Here is a 26,677-nt window from a genome sequence, read left to right on the forward strand (position 1 = left end):
CTGGATCCCTCCTTTCACCAGGGACATATCCCTTGGAATTCTTCCAAGCACATCTCTGAAGAAACTGAAATCCTGAAATCCAGAGCTGTGGTCCTGCGTTTTGCACTCCTCTGTTCTATCAGAACCCTGGATTCCACCATCTCATGGTCACTGCCGCCAAGGCTGGCTGTGACTTTAACCTCCTCCTCCCAGCAAGCTCTCTCTTGGTCTTAAGTATTGGCTACAGCAGAGCACTTTCTCTTGCTCTCTTCTTGATCACTTGCATCAGGAAGTTGTCAAAGCATTGTAGAAATTTTCTAGATCGCTTGAGCCCTACTGTGTTGTTCTTCCAGAAGGTATCAGCTATTGATAGATCAAATATTGACTTCCTGGCTCCTAGTTTGAACTAAAAAGTCAGTCTTTACTTCCATTCCTAATATCTGCCACACATACTAAAAAAATGTAACTGTATATTGTATACAAATACACAAAATTGCTACGATCAACAGCAGTACATTATGTCAGGTACTAGCATAGTTTTCATTATAGAACTCAAAACTGTAAATGAATTCATTCTAACACTATCCCAAGGCACCATTTTACAGACAGAAAATAACTGAATCATTGAGAAAGGAACTTACAAAAGTTACCTTGAAATCTCTGGCACTGATGGGAATCATGTAGGTATTTCCGGTCCCACCTAATCCTCCACTCACAAAATCATCTTCAGCCACAAACCTAATTTATGAAGCTTGGCTCCACACCCAAAGCGTAAGACTGCTCTAATTTAGGGTTCAATACACTGACTTCAAAGTTCAGCCCAGAGGTAAAACTTTCCTCAGTGTTTAAATATCCACAGAGCATTTGGACTTAGGAACTTAGCCCAGAATTAATTCAAACAGACATTAATTTAAGGCAAATGCATTAAAAGAAGCTAAATTGAAAAAGACTTCCTTCTGTGTTTCTTTTTCAGAAAGACTAATGCTTACACAGTGTGATTAAATGCAGACAGTCAAATTCATAACAGACATGATAAGGATACTTACGTGTAGTTTCAGTTCCACGGAGGCCCTCACTAGCAGCATTTGGGTATATAGCAAACACAGCTATCTGGTATTCAGTTAAAGACATGAGGTTTTTCAGAACTGCTGTTGATAAGCTTCCATCTACCACAACCTGTTTAGAAAGAAATCAACTGAATACACATATCTGCTTTCTGTAGTGGGCTTCAGAGCCCACATAGGGAATTTCAGGGTAGATTTAAATATGACCATGGATTTTCTATCTGGTTAGTTCCTGCTGTTGTATTAAAAAACTCTGTGAAGCTTTTCCTCCTATTACCTCTTCCGGTTGTCCTCCTCGAGTGGGATAGTACACAACCCTGTACTTTTCCACTTTGCCTGGTGCATGGGTCCAGCTAACCCGGAATCCTCTAGCTGATACCTCAGATGTAACCAAATCCGAAGGAGCCCCAGGTGAAGCAACAATTGTTCCTAGGTTAGAGACAACACACATTTTTTAATCCCCTCTGTAAAATAATTATTGGTTCATTGTATTTGCTGAAACTTCAAAGATTGCTCCTCATCAAAACTTCAAATAATTGGCTACTGCACATTTCTTTCAGTCATTTTCAATGGAAACAAAGACTAATAATGAGTACTGCACATGGAGTTTGCACTGGGACTAATCCTCCCTAGTCTTTCATAAACCTTTACATGAAAGAGACAAAAATATAAAACTAAGCCTTCCTCTCCTTCCTCCCATTGCTCTTTCAAGCTCTTTCTTTCTGCTTTGTTTTGTTTTGTTTTCTTCAGGTTGTTTTCCTTCCAGTCATGAAAAACATCCAAGGACATCCACGCCTGTGATATCCTGTGCTCTTCTGCAGGTTGTAAACAGATACACTGCCTGTCAGCAGATTGAAGAGATGTAGTGAATGGTCATCACTGGCAATCATCCATTTACACAAAGATGTCTCATTTCTCTGTGTTTTTTCCATCCTTTCCCTCTCAATTTCCCAACTGACTGCTTGCTCCCCCTTCACAAGACACATCTAATTTTCTTCCAATTTCCAGGTGAATAAAAGGGGAAGAAGATGGAACGAAGCCTTACTAATGCATACTCTCTCATTGCACAGGTAGAAATACTCCAAAATATACTTTTGTGTATTAAATAGGAAAGAGAAAAGTTCCATCATGAGGAAGGGACAAAGTAATCTTAATAGTAAAAAATATTGAAAACTTAGGAGACAATAAAACCAGTAAGTTAGCAGATGGAAAGCACAGCACAAATGTAACAATTCCATGTGCATCTGTTAAAGTAATTCATCCCCAAACTGGTGTATTAGAAAAAGAATCCTTACCCACTACTTGGAAATAGTTACAGCAAAATTAATGTCTATTTTTGTATTTTTGGTACTACCAAACATCATATTTGCCATGATCAAAGACAGACAGAAAAAGATCAAAAGATATCAAAGCAAGATTAAAACATACCAAGGAAGATAACTTCCCTAACAATGTACTTTCTTGTGAGCAAATGAATATAGAGCATGAATCAAGTGCCAGACAGCAACCCAGAAGTGGGATTTGTAGCTCTAAGCTTGTATTAAGTTACTTTACATCTTTTTTCTTACTCACCTTTGATTTCCTTTTCCTGTTCCTCTACTCGTGAGCACACTGTTCTGGTAAGACCTTCAACAATGGTATGCATGAAATTAAAGTCTGCAACGTTGTAGACATGTGTGCTGTCAGGTTCAGAGGCAATCTCTTTGAGTTCATTTATATCTGCATTCTTCACACCTTTCATGGGAAAGAAAAAGAAAATATTTGCAATTAAAAAGAAAAAATCGTGTATGTAGAGGGATTGATAAAGTACATTTTACTCTGTTAAAATGCTACTTAAAAATGTTAATTTTTGCCAGTGTAACTGGCATTTTATCAGCTGATAATGTAGCATCCATGTATATCTAAACTTCAGTTACAGCATGATGTATCGCAAAATGCATAAAGATTTACGTTAATGATGATACTGGATACAGACAGAAAAAAACTCAATATATAGGGCAACAAATACAAATACATCAGGGTTTAACGGGACACAACATGTGGACGTGGCAGAATACACACCGATAGCAAACAGCTCAATGCCAGCATCTCGTAGGTTTTTAGCAGGAGGGATAACATCATCTTGGGACTTCCCATCAGTGATCAGTATACCGATTTTAGACACCCCAGGTCTTGCTCCAGCTTCAGGCTTAAAGCTGTTTTCCAAAATGTAAGTTAAGGCAAGACCTAAAACAAGAAACATTTTAAAAGACTTTAAGAGGGAAAAATGGCCATTACTTTTGGCTAGTACCACAGTGTTTGCCTTTTCACTCAATTTAAAAATCATGTGAAACCTTCTAATGAAGAACAAGTACAAAATAAGTGTTTATTTATTGAAAGTTTAATTCCCAACAATCAACCTAAACTACAGAGAAGGCAACATTCATGTCTAGCAGCCTTTTGATCAATCAATGCAATTTAAACTGGCTATGGAAACCTAAGTTGATCTTCCTGTGAACGCACCATCTTTTCTATCTTACTCTATGAAACTAGACAGGGAAGTGTCCTCTCCTTTTACTTACATTGCTTACATGAAAGCACATGCTCTGGATAGCTTAGTAAATCCCCATACTACATACAAGCTTACTTTAATTTGTTTCTTGGCTTGTTTGTTCTTTCCAATTTACAATAATTCAAAGTTTATGGAGAATCTGATTTTAATAACTGCTAATTATTCAAAGGGAAGGAAGAAGAACATCTCCTCTGGACAAATTTACACACCACAATGAGATCCTATCTGAAAACTCTCTCAAGCCTCCCACAACAATGGTTCTTCACTCACCTTCTTCTAACATCCATATAAAATAATCATGATAATTTACTACTTGCTACTTTACAGTAATCTCATTCCCAGAATCATACTAGAGTCCTTGTACCCTTAACTGCAATTATTCCTTCTACTACCCTTGCCTCCCCGACAAAAGAACTTACTTAAAGCTGTGTCTGGGTCTTTGGATATATCAGTCTCCTGGAAAGACAGCCAGTATTACTAGCTGCTACTTTGAAGACGCTGGAATTGTATTCAGAGACTGTATTTTTCACAGGTTGACAGGCATCCCCCATTTATCCATCACTAAGAGTCTTCTGGGGCTTCAGTGCTCTAAATACTAAAAGGTCAATGGAAATCTAAAAGCCTCAGGTGGTCATTTGAAAGGTTACTACTGCCAGTTGTCAGGTATTAAAACAACATTCTTTCCTGCTCCAGAATAAAGCTTTGTGCAAGAGCATTATGAATGGATTTTGCATTTTCTTCCTAGCAGTAAGAGTCTGCTCCCAACAGAGAGTTCATGTACACTTTGTTTTATGAGACTCTATCCAGACCAGAAAGATTCCCAGTGAAGCCAATGAGACAAGCACTTCAGAGCAGACTTCACTGACATTGGATAAAGTCATTAGCAAGCTGCAGAAACTCATCCTTTTTGCCCTTCATAATAAGCACTAACACTTCTTAGTCCATGCAGTAGAATATGTTTTTTAGTAAAAAGCAAAAGCTAAACTATATACAGTACCTGTTAATGTATTCCCTCCCTTATATGGTAGATTACGGACTGCATCCAAAACAGCATCTTTTGTGCCATAGGCGTTCAAATGCCATTCAATGCGGGGGTCACCACTGTACTGAGCAAGACCTAAAGAATCAGAAATTAAGGTAATCCATCAGAAAATGAAGCTTTTTATTTTTTCAAGTATCTACACTTTATGTACTTGGTTACCAACAGCTCACTGTAGTATGTTTACCATAAATAGTTTTGCTACCATACCAGAAATACTGCATTGCTGGATGCAAAAAAAAACCCACAGTATAAAGTTGTGTTTAATGACAACTTCTAAATTTACTTTATTTCAAGTGCTAAGGACAGCAAGAGAGGAGCATGAAACTCTTTCAGAATTTAGTAAAATTCCAACAAATTGTTCTTGAAAAAGAACAATTTTATTTAATATGCTTTTGAACAGACTAAAATATAAGTAGCAGAACAGAAATATAATGTTTCAGCCAGTTTCAACCATCTACTGGCACATTCTTCCTCTGAAAATCAAACTGCAAGGTTTTGATTTAATGCTGACCAGTCAGTGAGACTGTTTCTATTGCTTTTTCTTTTCTGCTGATGTTACATTAGATCTTACTTAAGCTGAGTATCACAGTGAACTGAGGAATTAATACTACAAACATTCCAGCAGTATTACTCCTGAGAGAAGTGCTAGTTCCACATGAGGATGAATCTTGCACAAATAAGTAGCGCTAAGCTGTTAGCTATCCTAAAATCATGAAAATTTTACATTGCTACAGAAATATTAAGAAAAAAATATGGCACCTTACCTACTCTTGTTTTCTCAGATCCCACATTGAAAGCAGAAACCAGATTTTCCAGGAATAGTCGAACAAGCCTGAAATTGAATCTGCCAATACTCCAAGAACCATCTACCAGTATCACGATATCTGCAATTGCTGGAGTTTTACAGGTAAACAGGCTTCCTGTAAATCATTCAAATAAAACCAGAAATGTTAATTCAACAACAGAATTGTAACTCAATAAATGTATTTCCACTAAGCTTACTCCACTTCCACTCTTTCCACTAAGCTTAATACTTAAACTTTCTTTCCATCAGCAAAGTGAGAAATAAGCAAAATCACTAAATGTATTTGTTCTAAATTCAGTGATAGAACATTTTGGCCATCATCTACTTAATTTCTTCCATTAAGCTACTCAGAATTAGGGGTTTGCTTCTAAAAATATAATACACCAGAAAAGAAAAAAACAATTGTCATATTACACAATCAAACAAGCAGCTCATTTTCATTCTCAAGAATATACATACACAGTATACAGTTCATGACATTTAATCTTGGGTGTTGACAATGCAGAGAGAGCTACCTAGAGATGCAGACACCCAAAACAATTATCAAGACCCCTTTTATAATCAACATATGAAAGCAGGTGTTTCAAAACATCTCATTAACTCTGTAGAAAAGCTTCTTTAGCTGCCATTCTAGACTTCTAAAGTTAAAAGTGAATCTCACCCTGGGAGTCTGGAGTAAAACTGAAGATCATATACATCTGAATAAACTGAATTAAACCTTAGGAAGCAGTCAACACAGCAAAGGTAAAAAGCAAAGACCTCGGATTCAAGTTCACAACCTCTATGAGAATTAGCACCACATGAGGATTTAGTCTTACACATATATGGAAAAGTACACAAAATACAAAAGTGAAAAAAAAGGAACAGAATAAGAATTAACAGAGATGCATATTGATAGTCTCTAAGGTTTAGCTAACCAACAGGGAAATCAGAGGATATGGGAGTCAAGATTAGATACAAACTGCAAGATAAGACAACGAGAAAGTTTTTTAGGGATACAGATTCCTAAGAAATTGAGAAGTGTTCAGTTTGGGAAAATGACAGGAAGACAAAGGAAGACCTTTCGATAACCTTAGATGGAATTGCCATATCCCGTAGAAGCAGCTGCATGACTGTAAAGGTAAGGTTGCTGAAACAGTGGATTCATATTGTAGGGTGGGAAAAAAATGAGTGATGTTACATGGGTATACTAAACAAAAATTTATATTCGAAGTATAAAAATAACAGATACTCCACCAGTCTGACTATAGAATAAAGATGGAATTAGGGAAGTCAAAGCAAAGCATGTTAGTAGAAAAGGTACCATGCATCACAAACCATTTAGAATTAAAAATAACATCCCTCAATACAGTAAAAAACCTGCAGATTAGTGAAGTAAGCTGAACCCAATTTTTATCATCATTCTTTCCAGGATCCACTGCATAAATTCGTTAACAAAGGATACCAACATCCAAAGAGACTAACAAGAATCACAAAGTACACTGTTAGAAACAAACTGATCTTGAGCAGAGATGCTCAGCAAATAAAGGAAGTAATTCAATCAGAAATAACCAAAAGGTGCTGACGTTAGATCACAAGCGGCTCTCCTGTTATAGAGAAGGAATAAACCACATGGTTAGCAACTTAAAACTTTAACACAATATATTAATGACCACCTTTTCACTAAAGACAAAATTATAGTCTCACAAGCAAAAACAATTTGATGTACAGAAGGAATTCAAATGATTGGTAATAATTCTGGGTTACATTCGTAGTATAGCATAAATCCACTAAGCAAGAAACCCAATCCATGAAGTTACAGTTAATCTCTTAAACGTGTAGTATAACTGTTTTTAGAAGAGCAGGGAACATTTCCTACGTGCGGCTAGCAGTGTGGAATAAGTTCTAAACACATGACAAAAATTCCACTTACAAAGATGCCAAACCAAATATTTTATTTTAGTTTTTACAGTACAAGACAATGCTATTTGAATTGGCAATACATTTTAATGTATAAACACTGGGGAACATTTAGAAAGCATTAGAAAAATTATCTTAAATTGGAAGATGAATCCAAAAGAGGTCCACATCTTTATATCACTGAAGTCAACAGGAAAACTTCCCTTGATTTCAGCAAGACTGGAATCTGGTTTGTGATTAAATAGGAACTTACTGGTCATGGCAAAATTAATGTTTTAAACATCTTTGCCAAATAAACTTCCTGTTGGTCATATCGCATTACTTGCACTATTTGTTTTCCATTGTGCCATCCTCACACTGGTCATGATCAGCTTCTTAAGCTTCAAAAGAACTACTGGCAAAGTAAAACACTACTCAACACCACTAACAATGATAGAACTGGACCCCTGACTCCCATCCAAGCAGCTGTAATATATAGCACAGATGTACCTTCTCAGTATGATCCCAGCTGTTAATCATATAGCCCAATGAGGATAACAGGATTTGTGCGGCTGCATTTTCCTTCTCTACTTCTAAAATTTTATACTACTATGAAAGCCAGTTAACACCTTAAATCTTACTCATTTCATATCAGAAAGTTTTACCCATAAGGCTTCTTTAATCCTGTAGTGATGGCTTTGTGAATAAAACTTTTAATTGCTTTTAGTTAAATCCATTTGGTGAAGCGAAACCCAAAGAATAAAGAAAACAATAACAGCATTCCTTTCAATATTTTATTTCCACATCATCAGGTCAGTGCAAATATTATCATTCAATTATTTGTTTCTTTAAAAAGCATGTGTGATTTGATCCAAGATTGTACTGCAATCTCACAGAATGGGAAAATCTGATTCATTCTTCGTAGATAGGAGATACTTGTTGAGTCTTTTCTGCATAAAACATTTAGGGTTTGTTACTTCTGTACACCCACTATTTGCTTATGTTTTCTCCTTGTTGTACTTAATAGAATTGTAGAAAGTTCCCTAAAATGGAATAAACAACAGTGAGATATTAAACAGAATAACATGCTGCATAGAAATCTTTAATACCTGATAGGAACACAAACACCACATCACCCTAAGGTTAGTCTATAAGACACAGTGTGTAGCAAATAATTCACGTACCCCACTGAGATTAGCCAGTTTCCATTACCAGTTCTAGCAAATGTCTTTTTCAGTAATCTTTCCACACAACCATACATGGTCATGAACTCATGTAAGGTTTGAAGTTCATTTTAAATGTTACAACTATCTAACGTAACTTCAGTAGGCAATTTTCTGAAAACATTTCTCAAAGGATTATGCTAGTATATAATTCCATATAAAGAAAGGTTCCAACACTCAGTGTTTTAGCCCACTAGACGTTTCAAATACTGTGATCAGGTTTTGCATATTCCCCTTGTACTCAGTCATCAAGAAAACAGTAGTGATACACTTTCCTATGATTTATACAGTACTCACAAGTTTTGAGAGCATGGCTATAGGGAGGAGACCAGTTATCTAATTTTGTATAATGTTTTCTAATGTTATAGAGATAGCATTATTCTACTTCAAGTGCTGCATTCCACCACAAATAATAACAGAGCCTGCAATGTTAGGTTAGAGAAAATGACAGAATTGCAAAAATTCTAAAGCCAGAAAAAGACATATATTTTACACCAGCAATTGTCTTCAGTGCATCCATCTACAATGGGAGGAGGAATTTGATGGGGAGAAAGCAAAAAATCAATGGACTTTCTATAACAAATCTACAACCTTCCTGGCATTATTTGGCAGAAGGAACTTGTCACTCTGCCAGAAAGCTAAATGTGGAGGAAGTGGCTTCATCTGCTCATTTTTGCATGTCAAAATTTCACCTTCAAAGACATCAGCATACAACTAAAGGCTACCATCAATGTACTAGGACAAGATGTTTGCAAAAAAATTGCTTCATCATTGCCAACAGTCATATCATCATCAAGACTTTTGGTTTCAAAGAATAACAAGCACTGAAAGAACTTTGCATCTGCCAAATGAAGTTTCCTGCCTTTGATCCCTCAAGCCCTCAGACATTAAAGGTGATGCATTTGCTTGCAATTTTAGTATGCAAGTGCTATCACACTATCAAGACCCATGTCAGAGTTGTGAAGACAATGATGACAATACTGGGGAAAAAAATCCAGCTAGAACTTTCTGGGATAGAGGGAGAGTTAATGAGGCCTTCAAAATGTGGTCCTTCAGGCATCCCATTGAAGGGAATGGACTGCAGAGGGGAGACTGGGTGAAGCTCTGGCAGTACAGGGAATACAAAGAACAAAGCAGGGTCTGCAAGCTTCTGTACACACTGGCCGCCTCCCTATGGCTGCATTTTCAACCTGTTGCTGTTGTTTCACATGTGCATTCAGTGACCAAGTGAGTAGTATTAAAAATCAGAAGTTTGACAAAAAAAAAAAAAAACTGAAAGCCTTTCCTAGAAACAAATGCAAAACTATGATTTTTAGACTAGAGTAGTGGTTCTTTGACTCTTGGATCTATCAGAAGCTCTTTGAAAGGCAAAAGGAGAAGCAGTAAATACAGGCACTACCATTCGGGAGTTCTTAGTGCCTTAGAAGAACCAGTTCAATTTGCATGCAGTTCTGATACATTTTGCAGAAATACATACGATATTTTGCCTCCCCTCAGTATGAAACTCTGTTCTCATTTTCAAGAGCCAAAACACACACTTCTGCTAAAAGTAAAGACTATAATTCTTTGAGTCTGCAATGTGTCATTTCCTTTCTTACTCCTTGTCACAGTGGAAAAGTCAAATAATATATGGGGAAGGAGAGGAACAAAGTTCAAGTAGAGGTCAGTAATAATACAGTATGAATAGAAAACTTGCTCATGGGGTAGCAAAGTACAAAAGTCAAGAAGCTTGATGACAGAAGTGTGTGAAAAATACCTTGTGAATAAAGCATGAATGACAGAGAAAAGTCAGTCCTCCACAGTGATTGACAGCACCACAGCTGAGCAGAAGCACCACTGGGGACAAGGGCAATATAAATCTACATCAGCAAAATGTCACTTGTAAAAAGGAGTTAAAAAAAAAACAGGGACGTGAGACAGCGTTCAGCTCCAAAATGCAGCAACTCGCTAGTGCATGCTTCTGACATTGATATTATTGCACTGTGCTGGTGATATCACCATTGCACTTAGACCTCAGTTTAACACATCCCATATGTCAGGCTACGGACCAGGCAAATGCATACAACATAACTGCTTTTCTTTGAACTATATCCAACCAAGCCTGAGTTTGAAGGACTCAAATGCTGGAACATCATTAGGTTGAAAGAGCAGCCCAATGAGGTTAGAAGTGTGTCCCCACTCCCTAGGAAAAAAAAACAACAAATAAAATAAAGCAGCCAGCCCTTTCCCAGGCACTTTGCTCTGCTCCAGGAAACCAACATAGCCCAGCTGACAGGCCTACAAATTTGTTATTTGGAGGAGTTGGAATATTAAGATTTACTGAATCTGTTGTGCCTAATAATGTCACATTTGACCGTGAGTGTTTTCCATACATACTCAAACAGTTGTACTTCTGCAGCAAGTAATCGCTAGCTTAGAAAAACTTTTAGGACTTTCTTCCTCATCTGAACTTTTTAATTTACTTGACAGACAGGATAAACATAAAAGGTAATTATGAAAGTGTGCTTTCTGGCAGACCACTGCAGGTTGGTAACATGGAAGCACCTGAAGCCTACAGCAGTTTCCCAAATAACAACACTAAACTCTTTAGGTCTGTGTACCTTAATAGAAAAATATGTTTAAAAATCCCCTTTCATTTAAATGGAGAGTTCAGAATATTTATTTATATTTCTCTTCCAACAGGCAACATGTCAAGATGGAACAAAGCATACTGATGAAATCTTTCCTGAAACTGAAGTTCAATATGGCAAGATACTGTGTCCATTTAGCCATAATGATTTACACTGAAGATGGTCCACAACCCTCCTGTGAAACCTAAGAAACACTTCTGCAGATTACAGTGATATGCTCTACTTCTTTTTGCTTTCAGTTCTGATCTGAGTGCAGGAACATTTTACATGAAACAGCTGTCTCAAAATCTGAATTACTTTTCAAGGCAGAGAACTATAATTTTTTACTAATATGGTCATATTCATCCACCATTGCTATGTAACAAATACACCAGAATTTAAAAGGATTATTTTTCCCTTTGCTGTAGTGAAGTATGAAATCCCTGAAACAGTTTTCTCTGGCTATCTAGAAGGCTGGAGATCAGGGGACTGCGGACAGAACTGGCACTCAGAAACCCTCAACATTAAGCGATATGTATAAATCCCTCTAAGCCATGATAAAGAGCTGGTCTGTGCCTGAGCTTGCAACTAAGTTGTCACTTTAACAACAGGTTAAGTAATACCAAACAAGCGTGTATCTATGAAAATCATTAATATAGAACTAATTAAGCATCAGTTGAAGCTGAATTGAAACTGCTACAACACTGTTACATTAGAGATCAGCATTACATATATATGCCCCATCCCTAGAAGTGCTCAAGGCCAGGTTGGATGGGGCTTTGAGCAACCTGGTCTAGTGGAAGGTGTCCTTGCCTGCGTCAGGGGGTTGGAACTACATTACCTTGAAGGTCCCTTCCCAATCATTCCAACTCAAACCGTTCTGTGATTCTGTAGAACCAGGTACATAGGATGTTGTGGCCCATGTGAACAGAAGAAAAAAAAAGATGGTGCAGTATAGGTACAGTACAGAAGACTTTCAAATTCAAGTCACTATAATACCTTTAAGAATTTCTTGAAATGATATTATCATAATGTGACCAATATATATGTTTATATATAGAAATACAGATACACAGTGATCTTCAGAAGCGTCACTAATTTTGGATGTTGTGTCAATCCACAAAAGCTTGGGATGGAATTTGTGCTCTCTCGAATTTAGCGGTTCTTCCGCTGTCTCATTAGCAGAGATGTCCAAGTGAACATCTTCAGAATCAGAAGTGATTCTGAAGAATCTCTAACTCCCAGAATCACAGAGAGGTGGGAAGGGACCATTGAGACTGCCTTGTGAAACTGCCCTGCTCAAAGCGAGGGTAACTCCAGCAGATGGCTCTGCCTGTGTCCAGTCAGGTTAAAGCATCTCCAAACATGGGAGGCCCTGTAACACAGTAACCTTCTTTAGTGTTTGACCACCTCACAGTAAAAAAATTCTTCGATTAAATTAATTCTTTGATTAAATGGAATTTACAGTTATTTCAGTTTGTGTCCACTGCCTCTTGTTCTTCGACTGAACACCACTAAGAAGAGTCTCTGCCTTCTTTACTCCTTTCAATGTGTATTTTTACAAATATCCCTTGAACCTTCTGTACTCCAGTCTGAACAGTCCAGCTGTCTCAGCCTCTATTCTTACGAAAGATGCTCCAAGCCCTTAATCACATTCATATTAATTAATCATATTCATGGCCCTTCACTGGACTCACTCCAGCCTGTCCATGTCTGTCTTCTACTGGGAAATCAGCCCAGCACTGTACACAGAGCTTCACATGGGGTTTCACCAGGGCTGAGCAGAGAGGAAGGATCACCTCCCTCGACCTGCTGACAACTTTCTACCTAACGGAGCCCAGAAAGCTGTCGGCCTTTTTTACACAGGCACATTACTGGCTCCCAGTCAACCTGTTGTCCACCTCAAGACCTTTTCTGCAAAGCTGTTTTCCAGCCAGTGGTGTCTTCCTCAGAGGATTTAATTTTGAGGTTGTCTGGTTAAGTCTCAATGAGCAATTTAAAAGAAGAATGCCAAAAGTCTGTGCCACTGCACTGTATTGAAGTATTGATCAGGGGCTAAGCAGCAATAAACATACCACACATGTCTTTTCCTAACTAAGCATTCAAGATAACTTTTTGATTTTCTTTTCCTCTAGTTCATAGACTTTCAAATTCTTCTCATCCACTAATTAGTTCCCATGATGAACTAATGACTAAATAGCCATCTTATCTATTTTTCCCCTCAGGTAGATTACACCCTTGTCTTCAAGCCTGCAATATTTATTCCTGTCCAAGATTCCAGTCTCTTTGATTCACTTATTATTTCTTTGATCATGTACTTACACTATCATTCAGCTAGACAGATAAACAATGCATATAGGCACATCAGTTATGCAATATCATATACAGCAGACAGTTAAATTTTTAAACCACAGAAGGACTAATGACAAATCTCAAAATAATTCTTTCTTCCATTCAGTGAAAGAATACTTTCTTCCATTCAGTGCCATTTATAGCTACTTCACTTTACAGTGTTTCAAAAAACTTTAAAACAAAATGACAAGTCTTACCTCTAAATGCAACTGCACTTTTAAAAAGTAAAACAAATACCAAATGTAGAACCTTATCCTAAAGGCTTCAGCACAGGGATTTCCTTAACAATTTCACTCTACATAGGAAGGCTAATTTCTAATCTTTAACTTGCAGACATATGAGAAAAATACTAATCTGATTTAACAGAAAATCTCTGCATAGCAAGCAATAAGACTTTAATGACTACATTATATAAAATGTTTTTTAGAAGGTCTTCCAAAAACAAGGGCAAATTCTAAATCTGTAAGAGTGAATTTAAAATTCACACTGAGGAAAAGACAATCATTTTAATTAACCTAGACAAATTACTGGCTGCTACCCAAAGCATACAGCTGTTATGGGAACTGTCAAAACCCAAGGAGGGGTCTGTCACAAGGTACAGACTCTTCTTAGACATCCGGGCTTATTTTTAGTTTGTCAAGTATCAACTTAGCTATTTACGATAGCCATAATCAAAATGAAAACACTGGCTAAACTAAAACCATGTATTTCAACATACATACCTATAGTTAAACTACCCTGATGCCTGAAAAGCAGAGAGAGGGCAACCAGATAAAAATTTATTAAGATAGTCCTATGGAGCTCAACAGATCTTTTTTTTTCCAAAGAAAAAATGTTCACTATTTAATATATAATTGTTCCGTTGTTCTTGCTCATTTTTTCCAATAAATAAGAATTTTTTTCATAATTACATTCTATTACACCAGTTTTAGGGTTTCCCTCCCACCAGCTGTTTTCTATTCCCAGATTAATAAAGTACTAACGGTTGCAAGGCTGGCAAAGGGCGTGTGATCCCATTGAGACAAAAAAGGAGCTTCTGAGTGTCATTTTCTTTTTTTAAGGTATAGCTAAACAGGACTGCCATCAAAGCCATAGAAGTGTCTCAACCAAACTGAAACATATGCATCGTTATTGCTTGCAACTAATGCTTTGTTACTACTTCTTGGAGAATGAAAACCCCACTAAATATTACGAAGCTCTGAGGAAGAAACATCTGCCACTGTTTGACTTCCTTGCCCCCTAGGTATTGAGCTAAACTTGGATGTTGAGTTTGCAAGGTCTTGAGGGTGTGGAGAGGAAAGATACAGTGTAGGGAGACAAGAGATGAGATGAGTGGTATTTCACAAGCCACAGCCAATTCTGTCTTTTTGAAGGAGCTATCACCTTTATGCTCACAATTCAAAGTTTTCATTCCTTTACCATACTTACTAGAAAGATCAGTGTGAAAGACCAGAAATTTTACCACACATTTTTAACCATATAAACAAACCAAAACCAAGCAAGACCCTCCTGAGACTAACATTTACTTCCAACTTTCCTGCCTACAAGGAGACTGACTACACTCAGGCATCAATCGGGCTCCCAAGAGAAACTACTCTGAGAATTCCAGGAGAGCGTACTCTTACGAGAGTACCATGGCTCCACGTACTGGGGAATAATGAGCCAAACAAACGCTTCATGAGACAGACACACACAAAACCCAACAAGGAAAACCCAGGTAAGGAAACGGGACTCCCTCATTATACGCAGACAGACTAGTATGATCAGTACAGGCATACTAGACAGGTGAGAATACTTTCAATGTGGAAAACACGGAAAAATCAGCCAGGTAAGTTCTGTTTCAGCTACTAACTAGCGTGTTTTTTAACGAAGGGGCATAGCACAGCTATACCACCAAGGCCTACTCAGCACACAAGGCATCAGGCAAAGGGTGCTGACCATGAGACAGCCCAGAACTAGAGTCCACAGCAACTCCACACAGAACATGAAGACCTCAGATTGCACAGTAAGGGTGGAAATGACCCTGAAATAATCTCCCCTCAGTACAAGCTCCTGCTTGATGTTGCGCAGCAGTGTTAGTATCAGATGAACAAGACTGTGAAACTAGACTCCCCTCTCTTAGTGTAAGGAACAGCCTTGAAAGTGAACTTGTACAGCAGACAGTTGAAAAGCAAAAGATTCAGCACCTTCTAGTTGTATTCAAGACAAGGTCACCTCAAGGAACACAGTCCCTGAGAAGAGATACCAAAATGTTAACCTTAATCTCCCATTTTGCTGTCCAGACCACAAAACAATGCAACTTGTTCATCAGGGTATTCAAAACAACTAGAATGCAAATCCATTATAAATTTGCAAATGAATATATAAATCCTTTATGATCATGGCCTTCTTACAAAAAGGTCTTGGTCTTGCACTTCAGTGTTTATTAATGTATCTGTCTACTAACAATTCTGAAAAGATTTTTTGATTCTCCCTTCAAGGTTGCCATACAAACTTTAAAAACTGCTAATTCTACCAAAGACAAGCATCACTCATGATATACTGAGATATTTGCCTAGAATATACGTAGCCAAGAGCAAGCCTACAGACTTCAAATTACGAGAAGATGTAAGGCCAGATGATGAAGAACTGTTAAGTAGTGTCTCAGCATGGCAGTAATGAAAGTATTTCAATAACAAAGCATGTCAACACAGACCCTGAATCTGACTAAGGTAAGTGTCTTGCTGCCAGCAGAATCCACCCATGCCAGCGCACTGTGTATTGGGTGGATGCCCAAGAGCTAATGACTTGAAGAGATGAAAAAAGAGTCTGAATTGAATGAAAGACCCTTCATTCAGCTGAGCTTCTATTAATCAGTCGTCAAGAATGTGAATAGCAGTCTCCCACTTTAGCTAAGAGCAGATTGCACAAGAAAAGCTCAGTGCCTTATGGAAAGCTACCAAAGGAAAAAAAAAAAAAGAGCCTAGACAGGAGGTTTTCAGCTGGTAATGGTTGATTTACCAAGCATTATACCTATTTACTACACAGTGATAGGAGAACAGACATAACTCAAGTGTTATGAACATGAGCAGTTCTGATATTAAGAGCTGGACTGCTTTATGACAAAATTGAAACTTACCTTTAGGTCAAAGATAGGCTGAGGTTTTTTTTCTACTCTGAGAGAGTAAAGAGCTATAAAGTGTGCTTTTTGGGGGGAAGTGGGGTGTTGTGAAGTTTTTCCCTTGAGCTACAAATTATCTAGATATCTATGTCAACACTATGTCTACTTTTCAGTGAATCAGATGCATTCAAAGAGAGTTCCTACAGGGGGATGGGGTGGAGACTGTGGATAACAGAAAGCCAATTTATCCAATCACCAGTTTCTGCCTGGTGTGAAACGCTGAATGAAAGGATGAGAGGTAATACACAATCACAACCATGTATATGATGTTAATATACTGGCAGATAGAAGAAAAGCAGCTCCTCCTACAAAAAGGAGGAGCCAGAAGATAAGTGGAATCCTTGAGTAAGAATGGAGATTAGCTGTAATTTCTAATGCCAAACTTTCCATTTTCTGAACAAAGCAAGAGTTTGTCTGGCATACCCAAATTGAAGAAGGTATCCAGCAACCTCCATGTTAATTCTTAATCTCAAACCAGGCTAAGGTATTAGAGATGTCTGAAACAGACAAGGCAGTTACAAGATATAGGAGACCTTCTGTATGTTAAGATCAATGTTTTCGTACTCCCAATCTCTCTCTCTCTCTGGGTTTCTCTCTCTTCCCTGATCTAACTTCAATCAGGGACTTCTTCTGTCAGGATCAAAGTGCACTACTCAAAGTAAACCCTTTCCCAATTCCAGCCTTCATAGCCACTTTTAGGTCTTCACTTTCAAGCTTGCTTTCTCTCAAGAACATATTTCTCTCTTATTCAGATAATTCCAACACACTTGCAAGTAAACTAATGGCTATTTAGTTGGGCCAGATGGCAGATGTAAACGCTGCAATATCTAAATGTATCTGGCTTGTTTTTTCCCAAAGCAACTACCAAAACAATGGCAAGGGAAAAGCATTTAAGAATTGTGTCCAGATCAGTGCTGATAATTCCTATCATGTTTTCCAGTTGTGGGAGGCAGGAAGCAGGAGTCTGCTGAAGGATCCTGGCCAGGTCCATAAAATATTGTCATTCCAAAAGGAAATCCAAAGTTGCAAATAGTTGTCAAAGGATACAAAAGCTTATCTATGTCCTCCAGAGAAATTGATATGATGAACTCCTGGAATAAGTGTTGGTCATCCACAGTACAATGAGCTAAACTTTCCGGACAGTAAAGGGGATTTGACCCAAGAGCTTCCTTGCACTGGAGTCCTCCTGTTAAGTCCTCCAATGACTAACAATGAAATTTATAATGTACAAAGCTCACAGTTTTATAGACTGGGGTCACGGAGCTGGGGCAAGTCTGCATGCTTCTAGTGGGCACAGGATTCAGTGATCCCTAACACAAGACAAAAAAGAAATCATATTGGTAGTGGAAGAGCCAAGTACTTCCCAATAAACTTTGTTTTATCCTCAGACCGCAGAAGCAGATTAATGTGCAAGGGCTGAGAAGATAAGGATTGTTTCAAAAGAAAAGAATGGCATTGGGCAGTAATGCCCACGCAACATAGTTATGATCTCCTTCTTCTGCTGGCTCATATCACAGGAGTTAAAGTGCCCTTCATAAAGCTCAGGGAAACACTGTTAGTAAGGCCAATTATAGGCTTTGTAAAGACAGAGGTAATGATTTCCGGAGGAGAGGAGTTCAGCAATAAATAAATAAATAAATAATAAAAAAGGTCATGACTAAACCCAGTATTTGCAGTTACATTAGCCAGGATGAAGTGAGTAAAACTATGAAACATGGCCAACAAAGCAGAAGTTCAGAAGGTATTAATTCCTGTGGTTTAGTCAAATACCTCATAGCATTCATTTCACACTGTCTGGTAATACTTACTGAAGCATCTGACACTAACTAAACAGACAAGTTAATAAATTAGATAATTAGTCTCTTCTGCTGAATGGTATTTTGATGTACCTCCCTGGATTTTTTCCTACTCTGCTTAAATAGCGCAATTTGACAGCTGCAGAGTGAATGTCAAAGCTTATTTGCCTCAAAGATGATGGCAGTATCGGAAGAAGAAAGCAAACCAGTGTATTTTTCAAGTTTACTGCCCCTTTCATTTCTATCACTATCAGAAGACTGACGTAGCCTCACTTGCAAAAGTTGTTATAATAGAAATCTCCGATATGCATACCATCTTACTTTGAGGATTTATATGCCTTTTGCATTATCTGATAATGTAAATAGCACTGCAAGAACAAATATTTAGAAAAGGATCATTCGGAAACACTTACTTTGAAAGGCTGTAGAAATAAATAATTATATCAGTAATAATGTAAAATACATTGGGAAGTCAAAATAAAAACTATCTTACTGCAAAACAGAATCATTTTGGATATGTCTACACAGTTTCTACAGGCACCTGAAAACTCCCCCTATTTTCTAGACATAGACCAGGAAGCTAAAAGTTAGGCTCACAAGAAAAGGTACAAAAGATCCACCACCAAAGAGATACTGTTTCTGCATGATGTAGAGCACTGGCAGAGCACACCCACCTGAAAGAAACTGCAGAAACTGCAGGCATACTTCTTCCTGTTAATACTTCGCAGGTTAAGCACCACATGACAGATGGCTTCAGGGCTCTTTCCAGGAGACTTTATGATACTAAACCCTGAAAGTACTAAAAACTTGAAATATACAACCAATACAACCAAAATCTCTGTGCAGCGCTGAGTAGTGAAATAGAAGAGAATGGGACATATATCAGAGGAACCCAGAATGAGCAGCCACTCTCCACTTGCATGTACTTGCACGTGTATGTAGGTCTATAACTTGCATGTATACACATCTGTATGCATAATAGCATATAACTATACTATAGTATATCACTATATTAGCATATCACTATACTAGCAGTATCACTAGCAATGTTAAATTCTTTCAAAGGAAATATTTGTTTATCCTTATGGGTCTTTCTTACCTCTTCCTCAGAAGCTTTTATATTTAACTTAATATACAAATGCAGACATATCAGTCAAGACACATGAAGTCACTATTCAATGTTTTTTAACATTATTTATGTTGTATTAGCTACATAATACAGATAATATAACCTGGCATCTACATCTTTCTATTTTACTTAGTGGAAGCCAAGGTATGGCATTACACAGCTCATTAAAACACCTTCTGCAGTTCTTTCCTATTGCTGAGGTGCACTATGATTTCTATATTATTTTTCACTCAGCCAGTGCTTAATTCTTTCATTCGTCCTTTCTATACCCATGACCCAACAGATTAGCTACAGATTTTCTTTCCTAAGTTTCTACACGCTTGTCTCAGTCTTCCACAATGATAAATGCAGATCTAGCTTTTGTTGTCAGTTGATTTGTCCTAGAGCTTCTACCTGCATACTCCATTTGGACAGGAACTAAGGGGCAATACCCCTTTTCTCAGGTCCCACATTGGCCCAGGCAGATCTGGTAATATTCTGACAGTTTCATTCCTGACGTGGTAAAGGTGGCTCCATCAGGAAAGAGCATCTAAAGGATTTCAAAGGCTGGAGTTCTCCCAGGCTTTTTAACTAGGTCACATGTCACTAGATCTTCATAAGAATTGGTAAAAACCCACACCTGCCCCTAATGGACTTTCTCCAGGGATGAAAGACAGCTCTAATTTGGGAAGGCTGAACTAAGCAGCATGTTCTGTACTGTGCAGTGAAGATCTCTGACCTCCCTAACAAGTTATACTTACTAAATTACTACATTACATGCACCTTATGATGAGAAAGTAACTGTTACGTTACACTGTACATAAATCACGTAATCTTTTATGGAAGCTTACAGCTCATCATTTTAACTGTGTACAGTCTGTAGGAGGCTTATCCTGTAAAAACTTGATTCAGAAGAGAAATCTGGTTCATACGTGCTTGATGCTGTTGTAAATCATCCTGATCTGAGACTTGCATAAGGGAATTTCTGCACATGACATGTTTAAGACTGTGCAAATGCTTCACTCTAGTAAAGTGTTACTAGAGCACCTCTTATGTTGGGTGTCTGTGCCCAGGTTTGGCAGCAGGGGAGATGGAAAGGCGGTCTTTTGAGAAGAGGCCTGGGGCTGACCTGTGCCTGTGCACAGCTGGCAACACCTCTGGGAAGACATATTCCAGAAAGGGCAGAAAATACCAGGTAGAGAAGTGGGGCGTGAGGGGAGAAGAGTGAGACACAGCAGAGGGAACCCTCGGATGAGGAGGTGCTCCATGGTGGAGCAGGTATTCCCTGCAGCCTTTGGAGAACACACACTGGAAGAGAAGAATGGTAGAGAGAAATAACTCCTCAATACCCTTTTTTGCACTGTTTGCTTCCTCTCCGAGTGGACTTGCACTGAGCGTAACCTGCAGCGATAACAAGGGAGGAGTCTGGGAGAAGGGAAGGTGTCAAGTTGAGTTTGTGAAAGCAGAGAGGAAAACTGTTGCTTTAATGTTTGCCTTTTTGTTTTCACTGCCCACATTGGCATTCTGTTAAAATTACCTTAATTGGCCATAAATTAAGTAAATTTTCCCCCAGCTGACTCTGTTTGCTCACCATGGTAACTGGCAAGCAGTCTCCCCATCTTTGCCTCAACCCATGAGCTTTTTCATTACTGTTCTTTCTCCTTCCTCTCCTGTCCTGCTGGGGAGGGGAGTGAGGAAACAGCTAGGTGGGAGTCTGGCTGCTATCCTAGGCTAAGCCACCAAATCTCTCAACTAAAACCCCCCCAGATAAAGTCCACAAGCAAGAAAATAAAACTGACCCTCAATGTTTTGTTGGTTTTATTCAAATGTGTGGCTAAAAACATTTCAGACACAGAGAAATACTCAGCAGTGAAAGGATATAGTTGCATATTTGTCACGGAATATAGTCAAAACACTGTGATTCTCCCCTCCCCAAAGGGATTAAATCAGAGAATCCCTCATAGAAGCTATCTGAGAAACTGTAAAACATCTGAGAAGGGACAGAATGTATTAACCCCTGTCACTGTGCAGAAAAGAGCTTTGTACATGAGGGAGTTGGAGAAGTGCCACGGGACAAGTACTCAAATATCTGCATGTTGAAAGAAGCTGAGTCTGTGAGCTTTATCTCAACAGAAAGAGAAAAGGCTTCTGACATTAATATGAGTGTGCACAGCAGTGATAAATCACTAAGCTGAAAACTGACAGGTTCTGAAAAAATATAAGAAAGAAGATTCAAGACTTGAAAGTGGTTTTGCAGAGCTGGAGAAGGTTTCTGGAAATCAAATATAAAGTGAACATTTGATGGATGAGTGCTAGACATTAAACCTGAATTAATTTGGCACAATGACATTACTGGGTATACCCCAAAGGCTTGTTTGAGATAAGAGCACAGTACTTAGAGCAGGAAAGAAAGAAGTAAATCTTTTCAAGCTACTTGAATGGGCAGGACAAAATAGATGGAAAATTTTAATCTAGGTTACTGAAGCTGCTGGAAAAATTACTAGCAAGTCACACGGAGCCACTGACAAGAGTTCCACAAAGACAGAGCAAAACCCAAATACAATCCAATTTAAGGACAAAAGAAAAAGGTAGATTTGGAAAGTTAAGAGAAGACATCCAGACTTCCCAGCACTACCTAGAGCCTCAGAGAGTTGATAATCAAACAACAGACAGAACTGCAGAATCAGTTCTCCAAACCACAGACGAAAGTAAGAGTGAGAAGCTTCAAAACCATCTGGAATCATTAATACAGATACTCATCTTGTATTTCTTAGCAAAGAGCTGTTTTCTATGAGTAGAAGAGTTATGGTGAAATCTTTGTCCCAGTGAAATTGAAAGTGAAATTTCTGGCTTTTATTATGTGAGCCTACAGAAAGTGCATTAGCTAAGTATTTATAAACAACAAATCTTTATAGCTGTGTGCCTTTCAGGAAAATCAGCAGGATATGTGATTTATCGTAATACACAAACTGGACCTTGAATTACTGACAGAGACCATATGCTGTTTCATACATATTTTACATACATGTTTTAAATACGCATATTGCTGTGCTTTATTAGTTTTGCCCCAAAACTGATTTTGGATTTTCTGGCCTACTAAATGTGAAATCTGACAATTCTCCATGCGTAGGAACAAAACTGATGATCTTTGCCTTTCTAAGGCTTGCAAAGACACTCGTTTCTTCCTATATAAACATCCTCCTGTAACAAGTGGGGCACATGTTCACAGAAGGTACCTCCTTACATGAAAACTTGACTATGATACTTGCAGAAACAGTAAAATACGCTTTCTTTGTTCTTTCAGCCAGGACAAGAGCAGAAGCCACAACCACTGTCAACACCAATTGTTTCAATTTTATTTTTTTTGTGGGCCAACATTGCTCTTGTTTTCAGGTAAGTTATTATACTACCTAATAATTTCTTTTGTACTCTTAAATCTCGAGGTCTTACCAACTTGATCAAGGATGAAACACAGCCACAGAATCTATCAGGGTTGCTATTAAATTCATCAAAGTTAGCCAAATACTAAATTGTTATGAAAGCAATTAGCTGCTGGCCTGAATTCATTTGGTCATACTCAAATAATTTCCTGTCAAACATCTGCAGAACATCAAGTTATTCTTCATGGTTTCACCATAAGATTCTGATCTTGTATCTTTAATCCATTTCTTTCACAGACTCTTCTTTACTTTTTTTTACTCCAATATCAAGTTGAGGTAGAATGGTCTTTGCATGTTAAACTAGGAAAGTTTTGATACCATTACTCTCTGTGAATCAGTTCTAATTCACTTCTATCCCAGCTATGCACTTTTTTGCTGATGCTGTTATTTCTGCACAACATTTTTGCTTGGACTCTCACTCTACTCCCACTGAAGTCATTCAGTTGGAATCTCCATCACTCTGAATAATCATTATACTGTGCAAAGGGAAGAAATATGTAATAGCTAGACAGCGGGAAAGAAGTCTATTACTTTACATTAAAATATAGCTGGGTTGGGAATAGGGTTGAACAAAATCACAAATTCATAAAAATTAACATAACGGGTTTTCTTGTTGGTCAGTTTTGCTGATAAGTTGGTAAGTTTTGCCTTTTGTTCAAACATGTACCCCAGTTTTCTAGTAAAACCTGCTACTGTAAGTGTAAGGCAATGGCTTTTCACAAGTCCCAGTGGAAGTGCATTTTGCTCCGATACAAACTGACCCAATACAGCTAAAGAAGTTTAGATGGCTAAAAATTGTGCAGAGAGGAGGAAAGTGACTGAGCTCGTGACTTCACAAGTAAACATGAATTCTAAAAAGGGAGAGGCTACAGATCCAGTCTCCTCTTGCCAACTGTATTTTTGCCCCTACTCAGTAAAAAAGCATAAATCGTCTCCCACAGTCTGGCAGACACTTTTCTGTCTGCATTTAATCAACATTTTCCTATTACAGGCTCAATTTTCCCTCCTTCAACTTTTATCACTTCATATTTTGTCCTTCATTAAGGAGACAAATCACATTTTCCTTCTTTAGTGCTCTCATTTCTTCCAACTCAGTATTCCTCTAGACATGAAAGAAAGATCACCTATCCACTACCCTATCATGCACTAGCAGGTATAACTTCCTTTTTAAGTGTTATAACTACTAACATTTTCCCCAATGCACTCAGTGTGACAAATTCAAGAGTGCTTTGGCTTGAGAAATGCTGTATGGAAACAAACTTGTATAGCATTAATAAATACAACATGACACAAGTATGTCTGGTAAGAAGAAAAACCCACTGAAGTGAGAAAAATTTGCATGGGCTTCAAGGAGCTTTGGGTGAGGGTCTTTGATACTTGCATTAGTAGGGAATGGAGCTAAAAAGAGCGGGATAAATGGGATCTTTGAAACTGTCCAATTTATTCACAGAGAGACTATTTAAGGTCATTAAGCTATTCTCGTCTGTGCTTGTTCTGAACATCACAAATAACCACTGAAGGGAATAATTACTGTTGGGGTTACTTCATAAAGAAGATGCTATTTGAATGTTGGAATAACAGGAAATAGAGTTATATATTAAGCTTGAAATAGATTTTACTGTCCATACCAGACAAACTTCTCGACAGGCATTTCACCAGAATATTGGCTTCTTGCAACAAGACAAAGTGAACTCCTTTCCCCCAACCCCCAAAATACTTCAGATGTTTTCATGCATATGACCTACATTAGGACAAAGTTATTAAGTTACTAAATGTCTAATTATACAGTACCACAAATTCAACCTTATATAGGAATTAATACTGCAAGTCAGCCTTGCAGCTAAGATGATATGAAATTATTATTATGTATATATATGCACATGCAATTCTTTCATTACTCAAAGTGCACCAAGTAGGGAAATACACGCAATATGCTTTTATGCTATTCGTGGTGTTACTTAGTCCTTACTGTACAAAGTGGTAAAGCACAACACAGAACTAAAAGCAGTATCTCCGTTGTAGCAACACTCCAATATCCCTATTTTTCCCTTCTGTTTAACTTAACCCTGGAAACCAGATTTAAAGTACTGACAGAAGAAAAATCTATGCAATGGCCAAGCTAACTAAAAAAGCTGATTATTTCAGATTATCGCATAAGTCATGTGTATTATGATCTGACCTTCTGGAGCTGGTTTACTCGCATTTGTTTTTTCTGGATCCTTCACCTTGGATTTACTTGTTTCTTTTCTTCTCTCTATATCTTTAACTGAAAAGTAAAGCAGGGAAAAATAATCAATTAAACTAGAAACAGTGCAGTCAGAAGCATGTAATTTTGTTCTTAGAGATAAAAAAGTTGCATGCAACTACTTGTGATATGCTCAGGTAACAATGACTGTTACTGGGTTTTCCCTCCCTCCCTCTGGGTTTATTCTTTTTAATGAATCTTTCCCCATCCTATCATCATTAAAGTTCTCAAAAGTGACTCTCCTCACACAGGAGAGTCCAAATACAGTGATGTCAGCACCTAAGCCCACGCTGACAAGATCCAGCACTGGAAATACAGTCCAGAAAATTGGCAAAGCTAGCTGGGGAAAGTCCAGCATTGCAGAACTCCACTCCAAGTCATTCAACACAAAAGCACATAAGCCAGCTGTTACATTATCCTCTTTAAAGAATCATCTTAGATCCCATGCCCAAATCTATGATCAGGGCACCAAATACTCCCCTGTGACCGAAGTTGCTCCAAAGCTCAGCCTTCAACAGTTTCCTGTCCCACAAGAGGGTGGGATACCTCCCTTCTTATGTCCCAAATCTCTCATAACAGCCAAGCAGAACCCAGCTTGATTAGAAATTTTTAATATATTAGTAGCCAGTATCATCCTAATCAGTGTGAAAGATTCTGGCAAAATCATTGCTAAAGTCACATATAAGGAAAATAAATAATCCTTTCAGAATTTCCTTAGTGTCAACTTGGTGACAATGCCCCAGACACCTACAATGCTCAGAAACAGCTTAAAAGAATGAAAAATAAATATCTTTCTTAGAAAGTAAAATTCTACTCCAATTAAAATCTTTAGTTCATGTAAAGCTGGATTATGACCGACATTCATCCAAGCAGGACCCGAGTCTAGCCAGGATCAGTTTCTCTACTCTACATTGTTCAAAAAACACTGTGAGAGGGTGAAAGAAGGTTACCTCTCTTGAAACATATGATATCAAATAGACAATACAAGTATTCCGTTTTACGGAAGTGGACAAAAGTCAAATGGATTTCAATAATTTACCCAGTAGTATATGGAATACCTGAAACACCTAAGTGTGCTCTAAATTCCAACCCAAAATATAACCACAAGACCATCCTACGGTCTAGAGGAAGACAACAAATCATTGTCAGATATCTGAGTGCGACTTTACTAGTGGCTGCAGAACCTACAGCTCTTACACTCTAGGTATAAAAGTAAGGAAATCGGTGAAAAGGTACAGAATTTTTAACTTCTCTCCTTACTAACACGGGATGTGTACCTGTACATCACCTCTACATTTAGGTTTTGAAAGTGATTCAGAAGCAAATTCAGGTCCACAAGCTTGCTGAGGAATCAGCTTTTACTAAGGCAGATCTTGGTTATTAGCTGGGTTACAGATAATGCCACGATGACATCAGGTCTTATTC

At 38.0% G+C, this 26,677-nt stretch overlaps 1 protein-coding gene across 3 annotated transcripts in view; it reads right to left on the reverse strand.

Moving 5' to 3' along the window:
• COL14A1 (collagen type XIV alpha 1 chain) overlaps positions 1 to 26,677 on the reverse strand; it is a 117,301-nt gene that overhangs the window by 77,805 nt on the left and 12,819 nt on the right. For all 3 annotated transcript variants that reach the window (XM_061447802.1, XM_061447803.1, XM_061447805.1), the window contains 7 exons: positions 25,187 to 25,273; positions 5,401 to 5,556; positions 4,592 to 4,711; positions 3,105 to 3,269; positions 2,616 to 2,777; positions 1,321 to 1,472; positions 1,026 to 1,155 (listed from right to left, as the gene is read on the reverse strand). In XM_061447802.1, the coding sequence (XP_061303786.1) occupies positions 1,026 to 1,155; positions 1,321 to 1,472; positions 2,616 to 2,777; positions 3,105 to 3,269; positions 4,592 to 4,711; positions 5,401 to 5,556; positions 25,187 to 25,273 (972 nt within the window). The remainder of the gene's footprint in view (positions 1 to 1,025; positions 1,156 to 1,320; positions 1,473 to 2,615; positions 2,778 to 3,104; positions 3,270 to 4,591; positions 4,712 to 5,400; positions 5,557 to 25,186; positions 25,274 to 26,677) is intronic.

The sequence above is a fragment of the Pezoporus flaviventris genome, unplaced genomic scaffold (assembly GCF_033815535.1).
Source record: "Pezoporus flaviventris isolate CSIRO_AGI_PZ_B2104156 unplaced genomic scaffold, CSIRO_AGI_Pfla_v1 ptg000007l, whole genome shotgun sequence".
In the NCBI taxonomy this organism is placed as follows: domain Eukaryota; kingdom Metazoa; phylum Chordata; class Aves; order Psittaciformes; family Psittacidae; genus Pezoporus; species Pezoporus flaviventris.